General features: G+C 41.8%; 1 protein-coding gene across 1 annotated transcript in view; it reads right to left on the bottom strand.

Moving 5' to 3' along the window:
- PTH2R (parathyroid hormone 2 receptor) overlaps positions 1-16495 on the bottom strand; it is a 122760-nt gene that overhangs the window by 23166 nt on the left and 83099 nt on the right. Inside the window, exons 6-8 of the mRNA XM_062579353.1 lie at positions 8902-9165; positions 7695-7776; positions 3-105 (exon numbers count right to left, since the gene is read on the bottom strand). Of these exons, the coding sequence (XP_062435337.1) occupies positions 3-81 (79 nt within the window). The 5' untranslated portion in view covers positions 82-105; positions 7695-7776; positions 8902-9165. The remainder of the gene's footprint in view (positions 1-2; positions 106-7694; positions 7777-8901; positions 9166-16495) is intronic.

The following is a 16495-nucleotide window of genomic DNA, read 5'->3' as shown; positions in this document are numbered from 1 at the left end:
ACCTCCCTCCTGCAGCTGGGCAGTAATATTCAGTTCACACTGAACTTTGGCTTCCAAGAGAAGATAAATCTGCTCCTCCATGGTAATAATGTCATCAGAATCAACCTGGTGAAGGGGAAAGCCCACAGAAAACAGGTTATGACTTGATTACAGTCATAAGATATTTGTAACAAGGCTTTCCCCAAAAGGACGGGATTTAAATTCAAGAAAAAAAAAAAAACAGGTGTTATTAGAACATACAATTAACTTTTTTTCTTTTCTTAAGAATAAAAATGCAAGTGACAAGGTCAGTCAGCACAGGAAAAGAGAAGGGTTTACACTCAACTCTTCTCCTGACCGTTCTGACTTCACACAGACAGGTTGCTGGTTCTCTGTATAGCTTCTCCTAACGCAGTGACTTTGAGCAGTGGCAAACTCTTCCTAGACCCCCCTCTGCTCACCGGGAATGCTCTTACGGTAACAGAAACATGGCTCGGACCAAGCTTCTTTTCCATACCTTGGGCAGCGCTCCGTGTGGCCTCTCACAGCTGCCTGGCTGCTCGTTCCTCCCGTGTGTGGCATCTCAACCTCTGCTCTCTTGCTTTTACCTGGTAGACCCTGCAGTCTCTACAGATTACGCTCAACTCCAGCATAGCAAAACAGTATCTCCTCCTTCTGGGTAACTGGACCAATCTGGAGTGCTTTGAATGCATACAGTATACAGCTGAACAACTCAAACTGTCCATTGTATAAAGGTGAGATACAGGAAGAGCTTTGGGCAGTTTTATTTCAACAGGATAACCTCAAAGGAAAATACATCCAGTGCAGCACTGCAAAGAAGTCATTCCAATATAAAAATATTACAGAAACAATTAAGGAAAGAAAAAAAAAAGCAACTGATGCTGGGAAATAAAACAATCAAAAAAGTGATCAGAGAAAAGTGACTCCAACAAGCATAACCCTATGGAGTTTCTCTGAAAATTGATAGTGGAGTGTCCATTTTATCCAGTTAATCCCTAATAATTACCTAGACGAACACATAGGCAAGCAAAGTGGATTACTTTTTGCATGTAGTACCATAGGGAGCTTAAGAACATTCTGTCCTTTGTTAAGAAAAATCAGTGGCTAGGTTCCAAGAAAGGGCACATGTTGGAAATCTCTTACAGTTGCACAGCAATGCCATCTCTAAGCAGTACTGGAGATTGCCTCTATTGTTAGAGGACAGGATACATGAATAAAGTTGTGAAAAGTAAGTCAAAACATGACTTTATCCCACAGCAAATTCTCCCAAACACCTGAAAATGACTCAACACATAAGAATCAAGCCCTCTAAAGCCACAAGATCTAAAATATTGTTGTCATCCAGCGAGGACAACTTGTTATACATGGGGGAAAAAAAACCTCTGAAATTATGCTACTACCTCAGGCCTCTAATGACTCTGGTTTCAAGAAACCAGTTCCATGAACCAAGAACTAATGAATTCTCATCTCCTAGGGGCTGCATCATGTTGTTAGTTCACCTAATGATTCTGTTCAGCTTATTAGTGATCTGGATGATGGGCAACCTCAGCAAGCTTACTGACGATACAAAACGGGAAGGAGTGGCTGATGCACCAGATGGCAATGTGTTGCCATTCAGAGGGACCTCAACAGGTTGGAGAAATGGAAAGAGAGAAACCTCATGAAGTTCAAAGGGAAATAAGAAGTCCATTCTATGACTTTAGCATCTCAACAACACAAGTGCCACCTTCTCCTATACAGCTGAGCATCTCTTCCAAAGTTTGCAAACTGACAGAGTGCTGTCCAAAGGGGGAAGCAGGGGAGAATAGCAGGCTCTCCTCTCCTTACTCCAGCTCCTTGTTGTCACAAAATCCACACAAGCTTCATGCAGAAATCGCCCTGCCAAACTACAATTTGGCTGACAGATTCAAAAGGTATTAGAGGAGATGGACACACAAGGTAACAGCTACTTAAGGAAGCAAAATTTTATAAAACCTCTCCAGTAGGCCACCATCTAATGTTCTATCATCCTGAATTATATCATCATCTTATATGATCAATAGCACTGATGAAGGTTCCCCACATTTACGGTGTTTTTCTCAACAGCAAGACGAGCCAGATCGTTAGCATAACTTCACTGGCTTTTGTCACAATCACGATTTCCAGTAGAAGGTAACTTTAGAAATGTATACAGAAGAATCAAATTTTAATCTTACCACTGCAAAGACATACCAGGCACAGCTTTTACTTCTTAAGAGAAGACTAGCTGACTGACTAAGAGATAAGTTGCTCAGCAACCATATCATCATAAGAACAAAGCATTTTATGGGTCAGTTCTATTTTAAGCCTCCACAACTCCACCTTAAAGGTATTTCATTCATCTGCAACAACTGTCCAGTTGTCATTCACAGATCAATCTTAATCACAACTGTAAACGCATGCTAACAAGGAAGTGTCATATGTAACTGCTTCTCCCACGCAAAGCAGACATCCCTTCAGCTGAAGGGCTGCATGAGTACTCCTGGCCTGCTTTAGTAAGGAAGAATACATGGAGTCAAGGAGAGGAAGCCACATGAAAAGAAAGGAAGCTAAGACAAACATAGGGCTTCATTATTCAGAACAGCATTGTTTGCCTCACTCCATTACGCTATTTGCAGCCATTTCCTTTAAGCACACTTACTTAATAATCTATTTATTACAGACAGAAAAAAAGGTGTCTAACAGTCTGTACTGCAATAAGCCAGAAGCCAAGCTTATCTTTTCTTAGGATCAGGTAAGAATTCGGAGTACTAGTCAGTTCAGGTACCAGATTCATAAACATAGGAAAAGGCAGCAGACACTTCCAAATTTCTTTAAGGTGGTGGACAGAGAAGGGATGAGCAATGGGCAGGCGAAGTCTTGGCTTCTGTGTCTCTCAGCACTGGTCATATCTGCCAAGTCAGCATTGGTATTATATTATCAGCTTGCTGCTGAGCTTTATCAGGAGCAAAGATTTATAGAGAATTTAGAGTTTATTTTTGTTTTTCCCTCTTAGGGAGCAATATATTGCCTGCTAAGAGTTAGCAACAAAGACTTCTGCAGAATAAGGCTCACTAATCACACACCACCTCTGTTTATTAAGAACAAAAATGCCCCCCCACACCCTTAAAAGCTCCAAGCTGCCTTCTCAAAGAGGATTCTAACCTTAAAAACGCTAGGGAAGGATATGGTAGCTCTTAAGCAGGATTTGCTTTTCATTTATTGAGTTTCACCTACTGGCTTCAGCACAGATACCAAGTTACGGATGCTAAGTAATATGACAAAGGCAATACTTACACAAGCATCCGATTACCAATGTGGAAGACAAGCAAGCACTCTGGTCAAGGCTATCACACAAAAGCATCTGATCACCAATGTGGAAGACAAGCAAGCACTCTGGTCAAGGCTATCACACAAAGGGAAAGCAACTCAGTATCCACTGTATTTTCTTGGTGGCTGCAAAAAATGGTTTAGCTCAGCACTGAACAGATAGCTTTGGGACAGAAGAGCTACATAGGACTTTTTCTACATAGCCAGCGAACAAGTGAAGAACATACATACATTGCCTCCAAAACTCACGTTCTGTGATCAGCGAAATCTGTTTTTACCATGAAATGAGTATAACACACATGCAGAACTAACTAGAAGCATATTTCTCTTTAGCAAGACAAATTTTAGTTCTATTACCTTATTGTATTTAAGTTCCTAGGTCCCTTTTACCTGCAGAATGTTACTTTAACAAGCTTCCCCTGTTTTTTTTTAGCATGTCATTAGTATGCATTAATACATGGTAACACTGTCTAGAGAAAGTCTTTTACAGCTGAATTGCATAGTGTCTTAAGATCAAGACTCAGCACTGAACTCTACCACACACTTTGAACATCCTCAACACATCTCTTTATATCTTGAAATAGCAAGCCTTTTACTGGGAGCTGTTGCTGACGCCAGCAAAATAAATGCTCTTCAGTCACTCCCACCCACCTTATCTATGAGCTGGTCAAACCTTTGCATTGTTCATTTTGTATATAGGAAAAAAAACGTCCCTGGGGACATGCGACTGCTCACTGCTTAGCAGAACAGTGTCTTACTCTGACTTGAATCTCTGGAGATGGGTCTAAATTGGGATAGCAGCATCACCATCATTCTTGGAGTATACTTTTCAAAAGCAAACAGTGACTGAAAGAGATGCTGTTTTCTTAAGCACAGGGCTTCAAGTCTGATACATGATCCAATCACTATGTTTTAACAAGCCACTAACCACCAGACAACCTGCAGTAACTGTCTGCAGCCAGCAACAAGCATGAGGTGAAAACACAGTAATTTAAACGTCAACGAATTAGACCCAGACTAGTGCATTCCACCTCACATTCGCCTCAGGCTAGGAGTCTTAGTGACAGTAGTCAGCACATCCCTGTTGAGGTATGGTTGGTATTCATTAAACTGCAGTTATCTAGAAAGTACGTTCTCGAGCAAACAGTCAAGGCCAGCAAAGTAGAAGCACAATTGGTAAGGCAGATCCTCCCCAGAGCAGAAAACTCTTTTCTGACCCAAAAGCATATTGAAAACTAATTTTACACCAGAAAAATCAATATAAAAATAGATACTACCTTTGCACATCCCCAATCTGAAGGGTGCAGAAAGAAAGCAACTTTTCCTTGTAGAATCATGCGATTAAAAAAAAAAAAATCATTGGAAGATCAAATTATCAGTTTTCACCTTGTGTGCCAGGCGATCCAAGGCAGAATGCAGTAACTAGTCTGTTTTGCTCATAGACTAACATGAGCACTGCACATCCATCACACTTCAAACATATTCCCCCATTTCCAGCCCCTACATTCAAAAAAGTCCAAAACTCATTAGGTGGGCTGGAATCCTGCATAACCTTGTATGAGGTACTTCTCACTAACCCATCACTAATGCACTAGCGTCCTCTAGCTTTTGTGCTTTTACACTCAGAAGAGGTCTGGAGGATACTACCCTGATAGTTAGACTAGCCTCCCTCTTTTCAAAAAACTGCACAACCAACAACAGAATGCATCCCTCATCTTGCCTTTGCTATGCTGTTCGTTTTTTCCAGGAGGCACCATTTATCATCTCTGCTAAAACTGAGAACATGTTTTACACTTTGGAGCAAACAGGTGCTTCCTGATGCCAATTCCGAAAGGTTCCTAGATTTCCAAAAAGGTGCCTGACCCTGTCCAGCTTTGAAGGCTGTTTTGTTCTGTGCTTGTACCATAGTCCAGCCCGTTCTTCAAAGAGGCAGGCTTAATCCTGACTTGAATGAAGAATAGCACTACAGAAACCCTGCTAGTGGTAGGGCTATCAAGCAGTAAGTAAATCTACATGCTGCCCCACAAGTATAAAGGGCTTCTTGGGGTCAGGCACAGGGAGCGCTCATGGCACCTGGGGACTGACCCCGAGAGCCAGTGCCCAGTAGAGGCAAGCAGGGAGGGCCAGAGACTAGGCAAGGAAGGGAGACTCATCTATCCTACCTTATTTTGCACCTTAAGTCTATATGAGAAAGTCACTTCACAGCAAAGTTAGTGAGAGCAGAGCTGGATTTTTAAGTTTCAGAACAAGTCCTAAGCACCTGCCCTGAAAAAAAAAAAAAAAAAAAAAAAAAAAAACACTCAATTTCACCGACTCTCCTTAATCATTGCAAATTTCCCCTACATCAGGGCAAAGCAAGCCGAGCGTGGAGAGCAAGCAGCGCAGCACAGACGAGGAGGGTAGCCCCCAGGAGGGGCCGCCAGGCTCCCCCCAGCGCCGCAGCACAGGCTCGCAGAAGTCAAGCAAGTCTTTAAAGCTTTCTTAAAGGGCACTCCGGGCTGAGAGCAGGCAGACCGCCCCAGTCACGTTTTACTTCAGCGCAGAAACCACCACCGGCTCCAGGCGCACGTCTAACTTACACTACACGGATAAAAAGCCCGCCCGAGGGCAACGGTCCGTCCCCGTGCGGCCACACGCGCGCCGGTCGGGGCAACCGCCGCGGCGGATCCCCTCAGGCGGCTCCCCGCACGCTGCCCGCCCTCCCGCCCGCCGCTCCTACCTGCGCCGCGGACAGCAGGCACCCGATCAGCGCCAGGCAGCCCAACAGGCTCGGCCCCCGCTTGGCCATGCTTGCCGCTCTCTCCGCCGCAGCCCGCCCGCAACTTCGTTGCCCGCCGAGGCGCGCGGGCAGCACCAACCGCCAACAACCGCCAACTGCCAACCGCCAGCCCGCGTCGCGCGCGCGCGCATGCGCGCTGCCCCCGCGCGCCCGTCCTGACCGTTAACGGGCTAACGGTCGCCCTAACGGCAGCCTCCCCCGGTCTTACTGGTGGTGCCAAGAGCTCAGCAGGAAGCAGACCTGAAGAAAAAATAGAAGCCGCCAACAATTCTTTTAAAATGAAATTTTATTAAAATACTGAAAGGAAACAAAAGTCTTCACTGAATGTTTTCCACGTGGTGGAAATACATTGCTCTTTTCTGGCTTTTTTCAGAGCTTGTTCCAGGTGTTGTTTTTACATTTAAATCAACTCCAGGCACAGTTGTAGCTTTTTTGAAAACTTGAGTTTGGGAAACCTGTGTGAATCACGCTAAGATACATCATCTACACACAACAAAGTGCCTAACAGAAGGTGAAACATAGTCCCTGACTCAAAAAGCTTGACTGTTCTTCTCTCTGATGGGAGTAGGCCCTGGTGCTGAGCAAGTGTAACTCAGTCTCTGATTTCAATTATGCTATTGCCAATTCATACTCAAGTTTTCTTCACTGTCCTCCTTGCTCTCTGGAGCAGCAAATATTTACAGTAATACCCATGTGAATCCCAACCATTGTGCCTAAATGCTTATTCAGGGAAAGGATTATTAAATCTCAAGTAAAAGAACCCAGAACCAAACAATAAAGAGTCAGGGAAGGAGAGCAGTAACAAAAGAAACACCAACTCATTGTGCTTGTGAATAAGGATCTCATGAAAGACTGAGACATCCAAGATGAAGAAATTAAACCAAATGGCACTTTCCAACCATAATCTAGAAACCTTTGTGCAAGCATCTAGTAGGAATGGTATTACAAATACATCATAGGCAAAACTGTGGCAAAGCTGCTAAATCACAGCATTATTTGAAAAAACTTAGGGGAAACATTTGTCTGTAAAGAGTCAGTACATTGGATTTCTACCCTGTGTTTTGATTGCTAATGCTCTAATAAAAACATTTGGAGTTCTTGGTCTAATATTTGAAGGACTTTAATTTTATCAACTAATTAGATAAAGGAGGACATAGTAAGGAAGTATTTCACCATCTATTTTGTTTCTGTAAGCAGGAAAAGGAGAAGACATCACTCTAAGTATAGTAGTTAAGTCAATTAAATCCAATTATTCATGGGATCAGCTCACACTGCACTTACTCAGACTCTCTCATCAATGCCACTCACTTGGGCTGCAGTGAAAAATCATTGCAAGTATCTAACCGTAATTCCATTTCTGAGCATTGTACATAATAAAAGTGAAAACAGCGCAAAGGGAGAACTGCAGACAGCACATGAGCTTTCACTGCAGAAGAGGCTCCGTTGCACCAGCAGGGCCGCGAACACCACACCAGGCCCTCTGCGCCAGGGCTCGGGGTGTCCCCTTGCCTTGCCTGCCCTCAGCCCGAGGCAGGCAGGAATCCAGTCTCCTAATTCAGACACGTCTCCATGTGTAGCGCTAACTCACTCATAGTCATCTGAGTTGCAAGGCATTGGTGGCTTCCACTTACTGCTGGTGTCCAGGACTGGTTGGGCTCTCACTTTGGAACCTGAAAAAAGTGCAACACAAGAGGGAGATTTTAAAGATAAACTCAAGAATTTCTGCCCCTTCTTCACACTCTTAACCTCTGTGGCTACCTGTAGAGCTGTTCGACAAGGACATGGATGCTTTCAGAGTTTCCAAACTGAAACAAAAGGTAGAAAACATTTGCCATAATCTTTTGTCCCCTGTTTCTGACCATCTAGTGAGCTGTAGATTTCTTGGGCCCCAGATCTGTGATCTGTCAGATAGATCCCGTTCCTTTTTTTTTCCTTAACTGACTCATGTCTGTTTTTTATGGACAATAGGACTTCCCATTTATCATTTTCAGTGACAAGTAAGTGAATGTTGTCATCAGAGAGTGTGACTTCCTGACGCCATAGCAAATCCTTTTAGTCCGCATGATCTGACTTGTATTAATACAAACATTCATTCAATTACACATCAAAGAACTTGGGCATTGTGGGGGGGATTTAGAAACAATGTGTATCCTTAACTTAATTTTTATTCTTTTACAAAACATGCTGATAAGCCTTTCTTCCAAACAGAGCTGATAAATGCCCTATATAATTATTTCAGAATAAACTAGAAGCTGGCTACTGTCTTTGGCATTATAAGCCGATTACAGTCAGTTTTCTTCATAAAGACATCACAACCCTGCAGTAAGATTGTTCTTGTATCTAAGTTAACACAGTAAGTACTTAATTACCATTAAGAGAAATCGCCATGAGAAGTCCCAAAGATGCAATCCCGCAATACGTACTTTAGCATTATTGCCATTGTTTTAATGGGAAGTAGACTGACTGTTGGAAATTCTACTGAAAGACTGAGGTGCCTCTAAGTAAGTCCCTAGCGGTGAAATCCCCCTTACCAGGAGTCACCTGCAGAATGAAAATGGCAGGTCCTGCCCAGAAGTTTTGGGTTCTCCTGTGCACTTGTAGATTTTCTTTGAGCTCTGGGATGCAGGCTTGTCTTTGAGCCCCTGCACCTCGCAGCGGCCAGGCCCGCAGAGGGGCTTTGGCCTCATGGGTTCCCATGTGGCACACACTCCCCAGCTGGTTTAGCCCCTCAGGCTCCATGCAAACCCAGCCACAGGAGGAAGCAGCGACAAGGAGGATACTGTGGCATGACCCACCTGTGAAACTAGAAGTTCACACGAGTAGTAGCTGTCTCAGTATCTCTCATGAAATTTTTCCTCCATGGGGGAAGCAACCACATTCTGAATCTGCTTCTGCTTGGTGTGAAGGTGAGTAGATGCGTGCTTCTGCAGCCCTGTGGGAAGAGTTGGTTTCCAGCAGCTGTAGCACGTCTTTGTGGATCTAGCTCCAACAAGTTTTTATCGGGAGGAACAGACTGCCCATAAGATACAAAGCAGCATACACTCTCCTCCTCTCTGCTCCTTTAAAGAGATGGTTCATCACAATTAGAGCAAATTTCTCCTCACACACATTGTTCAGTTTCATATTTTATACAACCAAGCCTATTTCTAAAAATGCAAATATGCAAATTATCCTTTCTTTTTGATTTAGCAAAGAGTTGCAGGGACTACTAGCTTAAAAATGTCACTTATGAAAATCTCTTCAGGTTCGGTGCACCTGCAAAAGCAAGTTTATTTGTGTATGCAAGTGTAAAGAGGAGGCTTATATTGAGACAAGACAGACAGCCAAATTGTATGTTGGATCTGCATTCATAAAATAGCAAAATGATCTTGCCACTGTCAGTTTTGCATCATGTGGGAAATGGTTTCCAAACTCTTACTGTGATAGTACTCTCAGCTGAAGGAATTCCTCCACCAGCACCAAGACAAAATAGATGAGGCGAAAGATTACAGCTGGGTGCCTCAGTTGTGATGTTCCTATAATTCACTGACATTAATTTTAGGCTGTTTCCTTCTCATCCTGCATCTTGTATTCTTATTTACAGCTGCTTGTATCCATGCAGAATGAGTGAAAAAAAGCTGCTATCGGGCAGACTGACAATGTCATGCCTCCATTCAGCATTGCTGTCAATTTGCAGTGGGAGGGCAATAATCTCTAGCCTGTTTTGCCCTGCATTGCTGCAGGCAGCCCCTCATATGCAGATACCTTTCTCTCCTCTTGAGACCCAAATTTATCTGTTTGTTCTACACATTACTTGAGATTGCCTCTGTCTTTCCATGGGGAAATATAATTATCCTAACTAATCATAACAGTTTTTTTGGTCTGGACATTATAAGTCGCTGCTTTCTAACCATTTTTATGTGTCCATTCCACAGCATTTCTCTTCCTTTAGGTTTTGTTACCATTCTCTTCAGGTCCATCTCTTGCAGTAACTCTTTAGACAATTCATTTTTAACAGAGTATCTATTATACTTCACAGAATTTTAACATATTTCTTGAATACAATGAAGTCAGCAGAAGGCTGAGCCAGAACTTGTTTTCCAAAACCAAAATTGTCTGATCAAGAACGATTTTTTTTTAAGGAAAAAAAGTGAACAGCAGAACAGTAGTGAATACTGATACTGCATGGAATGATCTATCTCCAATTCTAACTGGGCCACCTTTGAGGAACCTGACTTTGTTTAGATCTGTCATGAAAGGATAGCCCATGCAGTGAAAGCTGTGTAAAGTGGTACTTTACTGCAAGGTAAATTTTCTCCCTCCGTGGATTCAGATAGATCTGCTGGCTTCAGTGATGAAAATCTTGTTTTTTGCTATTTCTTACCTCCTGTAGCCCAAGGATGACCAGGGGAGCTGGAATCTGTTGTATCTATCTTTCATATTGCCAAAAGAATGACTGAGTCCAGTCTGTTTCACTGAGGCAGCAGGGATGTGGAGATTTACCTGAAAACTTCCTATGAAGATGACAGGATGCTCATTCTTGCACATTGAGGCCAAATGGGTAGAGTTAAGTCACAAGATGTGCCACTGAGGAACACTTTTGCAGTGGAAGAGATTTCTTAAATACTTGGTAAGTTGGCTAGATTTAGATCAAAGACAGAAAAGATGAGCAAAATAAAAACTACCATTATGCTATTACATACATTTGTGGTGCTCCCACATATTGGCTACTGTGTTAAGCTTGGTTGTCCTTTTAGAAAATGTTACAGCAGAACTAGAAAAAAATACAGGTTGGAAAATAGCAGGAGGAGAGGTATGGAGTGGCTTCCAGGTGAACAAGAATTAAACTCTGTAGCTCCCAAGGGAGACAGACTAGAACTACCTTGAATGGTACCAAAAATAAAAAAAATAGGAATTCTTCTCTTTTCACCTAGTACAGAAACAGTAGCCCGGTGAAACTGTAAAACAGCAAGTTAAAAACAAGCAGAAGGAAGCTTCTCCTGTGTAACCATTACAGTGGAATTCACTGTGGACACAGAAAATGCAAAAGGTCTCAAAAACAGTATAGACTAGTTCACAAAAAATAGATCTACTGGTAACTGCTAAACTCAGTTGTCCAGCTCATGAAGGTCTTCAATAACTGACAGCTTGGGAGACTAGCTAGGGGAAGGATCGTTGCCTACATGCTCTGTATATAATACACATATCCTCTTTTCCTAAACATCTGCAGCTAAATGGTACCAGAAACATTACTAGCCGAGGTGCATCAGCAGCGTGACTCAGTACACTAGTTCTATTGGTCTGAATTAGCTACACACTAAACAGATTATCAAATGGCACAAGTCACTGTATGCCTGTTGTTATTTTTATCGGTATCAGTGGGTGTAAGGCAGTACAACTGCCCATGCTCACTTGACACTGCTCTTGACAGTGAACTAAAACTAGTGAGATTCAGTTCTAGCTACTCCAGCCATGACAGCTGTATAGGGGTAGAAAGCAAGATGGAAAGTTGAAGAGAAGCTATAAAACATTTCAGTAATATCAGATTTGATTGAATATAGTAGAAGAGTTGATTGGTTGAATAACAGGGGTTATCTTAATGTAATTACTTGAAGTTAGGGTGTGGAGTCTGAAACTGCAGGGAGATGCAACCTTGGTAATGTTTTCCTGCACTGCCTTGCCAAAAAACAAGACTGATGTGTACACACTGCACGCATGTGTGTGTCTGCACATGTCTGCCTGTCCTTCCTACTCTCCACTCCCACTCTCCAACAACATTTGAGCCAGTTGGCCAATTTCAAGCAATTTTAACAAACAAATATCAAATTTTCATGAGTTTCACGAAAACAGGCACTAAGGCAGAGGGGATAAACCCTATTAGTAACAATTATAAGTGCCTTATCCAAAGAAAAGGTACAAAGCTCAAAAGAGAAGAGGCTTGAGAGAAACCCTATAAATGTAGCAGTTGTAGGAAAAGTTCTAATCAGAGCTCATAGATACAATTGTGAGCACAAATCTGTAAAACAAAAACAAAACCAGGCTTCTTTAGTTTGTTGAGGATTGTATGACACAAGCAGATTATATGGATTAATTATATAATTTCCATGTCCTGGTAACTGAACAGTCTATAAAATGAAAGCAGTTACTCAACTATGTCAGATAGCTGTTTGATAGTATTACGTCTTAGCTAAAGTTACACTGTCAGTTTTCTGAATTAACAAAACCATACACAGTCTCCTTAGATAATTACCCCAGTATATTATCTTAAAGCACGCAGTTTGCTTGCTGAGGCTTGATCTAAGAGCTCTGCAAATGTATGCAGCAGCAAAAGCGATTCTTAGTAAATAAATGTCTGCCTAAAGCTTGGAAAGGACAAGAAAGAAGGTCGTATAGCCAAAATCTTTTTCTTTCTTCCCTTAACTTTGAAATCCTATTTCTGGAACACACTTCACCTGAGCTTTAATGATATAAACTAGAGTTCATTCCTTCCTATTTGCCCATGCAGCATTTGGAACCATATCTTGCATGGTGCTGAGTGCCTTTTTCTTCTTTTATGCTGGTAGGAATTGAAAGCACTGTTCAATTCAGGGAATAGAACTCACATGATGTGCACCAGTATTTTTAAGCTTTCTTTAAATAAAAAAAAATAAATGTCACGAACACACTAACCATTTCAAGCGAATATGTATGTTTTTACATAGACTAACAGATGGGATCGAGATTATTGGTTTCCCTTAGACTGATTACTTAGCTACATTTACAGCAGGGCTGGAATCCTGTGATTCACATATACTGATTCTCTGCAGATGTGCACAAAAAAATAACTGATTTTTCTAATACGCTATATACAAATCTCAGTGAGCAATGCTGACTTCTGGAGATAATAGCCAGCAAGCTCATTAATGCCAGTAACAATACACAGTGCAGCAGAATATTATATTATTGTTTCCTACTGATACAGAGCTTCCTCCAGCAAATGAATGATGCATTGATTTGCTCGTCTAAAGATTAAATTATACAGAATTCCTGCCAATAACACTAAAGTCTCCTTTGAATGCAGAGAAAATTCAACTTTTGTTAGGTACAGCTATAGTATTTTAAAATGTAATTAACCTCAGATAAACTCTCTAAACTGCTCTAGCTATGCTTGCAATATGGATCTGAATCTGGGGTATGTCAGTGTAAAAAATAATTAAAATCATAATTCACAGCTTAGCATCATTTACACTGAGGAAGAAAAATGGGCTGATAGGAGATCAAATACACATGGGAGTGCAACTTCTGTGCATGTATCCTCAAGAAACAGAGCGATGCGCATTAATAGCAAGCCTGAGAACTTGTTACCGTGGGGTATCAGAAAGGTCAAGGGTTTAATGGGCTTTCTAAATAGATTAGATCTGTATTAGATTGAGGAACAGAGGTCAATAATGAAATACCCCTTAATTGGCAGAAGAGAAGTGGGGGCTTCTCAGTCCATCTGAAGCTGTTGATATTTGCCAGACAGTGCAAAAACCAGCCAGGCTGCTCCGCTCAGCTCTGTGCTACCATATGGCTGTATGACCCTTTTGCACTTGTGCTTTCCTCTCCTGCTGTCCATCCAGTGTGCAAATCTGGACTCTAAGCAGTTGGGGCACAGCTGCCCCAATGCAGGGACAGTGATGGAGCACTGCTCTCAGCCCAGGAACTGAAGATTATCTTCAGCCCAGCACTGAAAATAAAATCCAAAACTAGCCTGGATAGGACAGTCTGAGCCAGAGGAGCAATGCTTACCAGCCCCACTGTATTTGTGTGTGTTTGTGTTTGGTAAAGCTCTTAATATATACTAACATGATTTCAGGGGCAGGTAAGACTTTGGCCCTGATAGGAGTCTTGAAAGGACAGTAATACTCACACAGCATCCTTGTTTTTCACACAGATGTCATGGTGCCTTCTTTAGTGTGGGGCTGCCTCTGACCAGGACCACCGCAGCCCATCTCCTTGTTGTCCATACATGAACAGAGCCTCAGAAATGGTGAGGGCAAGAAAATTCCTTCAGGCATATCAAAAACAAGCAAACTAATCTTCTTCAAACAGAGTTTCATACCTCAAACTTTCTCCGCTCCTGATGGGCCAGATAGGATTGCTGTCAATCCTTGGGAACTTTTAGGGCCAGGCACAGGGAACAAGTCTTCCCAGGCTCCCCTTGCTCTCTTATCTCTCTACAATCCAGGCATAGGAAGTGGTTTGGTGATGGCACAACCCAAAGGAAGAATTGAGATCTCTTTCCCAGAGGCTGAGTCCTCTCTCTCAGAGTTCACTGGCCAAGGCTACTCCAAACACATTTAGACTGGACAGTGTCCTTAAAGGACATTGCTGCAAGGAGCAGCAGAATTACATGGCAACGTAATATAACCTCCCTTATCCAGCTTTATGAGCAAGGAGCTGATCCAGTGCTGGGGAGACCTTGGGCCGGGCGCTCAGCCCGTCAAGCTGCTTTGTATTTCAAGGCTTTCTGCCCAGATGTGTTCTGTGAAGCTAATCTTGCTTTGCACCATTGTCATTCAGAGCAGGATTTAACCTTTCAGCTCTGATCATTTCTGGCTTTTTCCTGCTTGCAAAACCCAAATGAAAGCAAAGGCACAGTCCTGAGAGGTCATCACAGCAGAACTTCTACAAGAAACAAGCATAAGACATATCTCAGACAACTATCTCCCCATGGTCCTGCTGCAAATGAGTTAACAGTCTGTCTTCTGTAAGTGTCTGAACTCTGGATGACAGTACAAAAGGAATTGTTATTTTGTACCTGACCTTGAATTCCAGTCACAATAATGGCAAGATGCACTGTTCCAGTTTCCCTGAGGAATGGGCTAGGCAGTTTCATTTGTAAATAAAACAAATTTCAACATGCAAAATTCACTGATGAAAAAAAAAAAAACTCAAAATCACAGTTAGAAGACAGGGTAATTCTGCTCACCAAGGCAAAAGATATGAAAGGTTCCGGTGTTTTCACCTAAATGGTTATGAGACATCAGTTCAGTCAAACCCAGAGGTCTCATCCTGCAGAGGACACCTGGCATGTAATAATCAGTCCATGTGGCTAGAACTAGCTAAAATTTGTTTTTTTTTTTTAAATGAGAGCTCTGGTATCCTTAACTTCCTTTATTTCCTTACAAATTTCTAAAATTTAAACCAGACTTTGTAAAAAAGTATAGCACTATTGGCTTTTGGTACTCACTGCTTTTTTTCTATTTTTTATCAAATTTATTTGAGACAATTTTGTCCAAAAATTGTATCAAATATAACTGCTGTTCACATTAAAACTAATTATACTTATTAAAATAAAAAAGTTTATTTGTGGCTATTGGTAAAACATTTAAAATATTTTACCTACAGCAACCTTGAAAATCTCTGACATTGTCTTGCATTTGGATAAAGCTGTGCTTCCCCCATCAATACGAAAGAAACACCCTCTAAGTTAGAACTAACTAATATGCTGTCACAGTTTGTAGATCACAGACCTGTTGAGAACAAAATACCACTGGATTTAATATATTGAGACATGTACTGTAATTATGAGATACTGTGTTGGCAGAAGTGCCATATGTCAGATGAGACATAAAACTGAGGTCTCGGTGATTTTCAGGGACCAATACAAATCCATGGCAAATTTGTGAAGAATAAGGTTAACATCTGTTCTAACAAAGTTTTAACTACTGCAGTTACATTCCTTTTCTACTAAATTATATTCTCAGTCTCCCAAATATGCTCTCTCCATTTCAACTGAATATGATGTTTCTATGTCTTTCCCAGCTTGTTGTATAGAGCTGCCTTATTATTTAAAATATCTAGCATAGCCTTGCCAAGAGATTATTTCATTTCCAGGAGAGAAAAAATGAGAGCGTGAAGCTTGGTGGATCCAGATGTAGACTGGTGAAGCTCTTTGGAACTGAATGGAAAGTATCAGTTGGTGATGGGAGAGCATCTGGCTTGATTATAGGCTTTCAAATTGTCCACTGAAAAGGCTCCCAGTGCTACGAGCAGTGAGGTCTTCCTCTTTCAAATAATCTTCCTTCTTACAGTATCCCAGTTTTGTCTGAGGAATAGCATTGCTTTGGTGGTCAAAGTACAAACTGAAACAGAGCAGGATGAAGTGTCAGAAGTTTATTAGCTGTCACACAGTTATTCATGATTTTTTGGATTTTTTCATATTTACATGCAGAAACACTGCTTGCCTTTTGCATGCCATGAACGTGTGCTAAGATGACTGACACATGCTGAGGACTTGGTTCCCAGCTGTTACAATGCTGGTGTTTTGGTGTTTGTGCCACTTCCCAAATCTACCACTGATTTTCCCACTTTAACAGTGTTTGCTATTCAGCTCGTTGAATAGAAATTAACTGTATTAGAATGCAGTAAATACAGTGCTATAAA

Source organism: Rhea pennata, chromosome 6 (genome assembly GCF_028389875.1).
Source record: "Rhea pennata isolate bPtePen1 chromosome 6, bPtePen1.pri, whole genome shotgun sequence".
In the NCBI taxonomy this organism is placed as follows: domain Eukaryota; kingdom Metazoa; phylum Chordata; class Aves; order Rheiformes; family Rheidae; genus Rhea; species Rhea pennata.
Note: the sequence above shows the minus strand (reverse complement) of the source record. Positions and strands in the feature narration are given on the sequence as shown.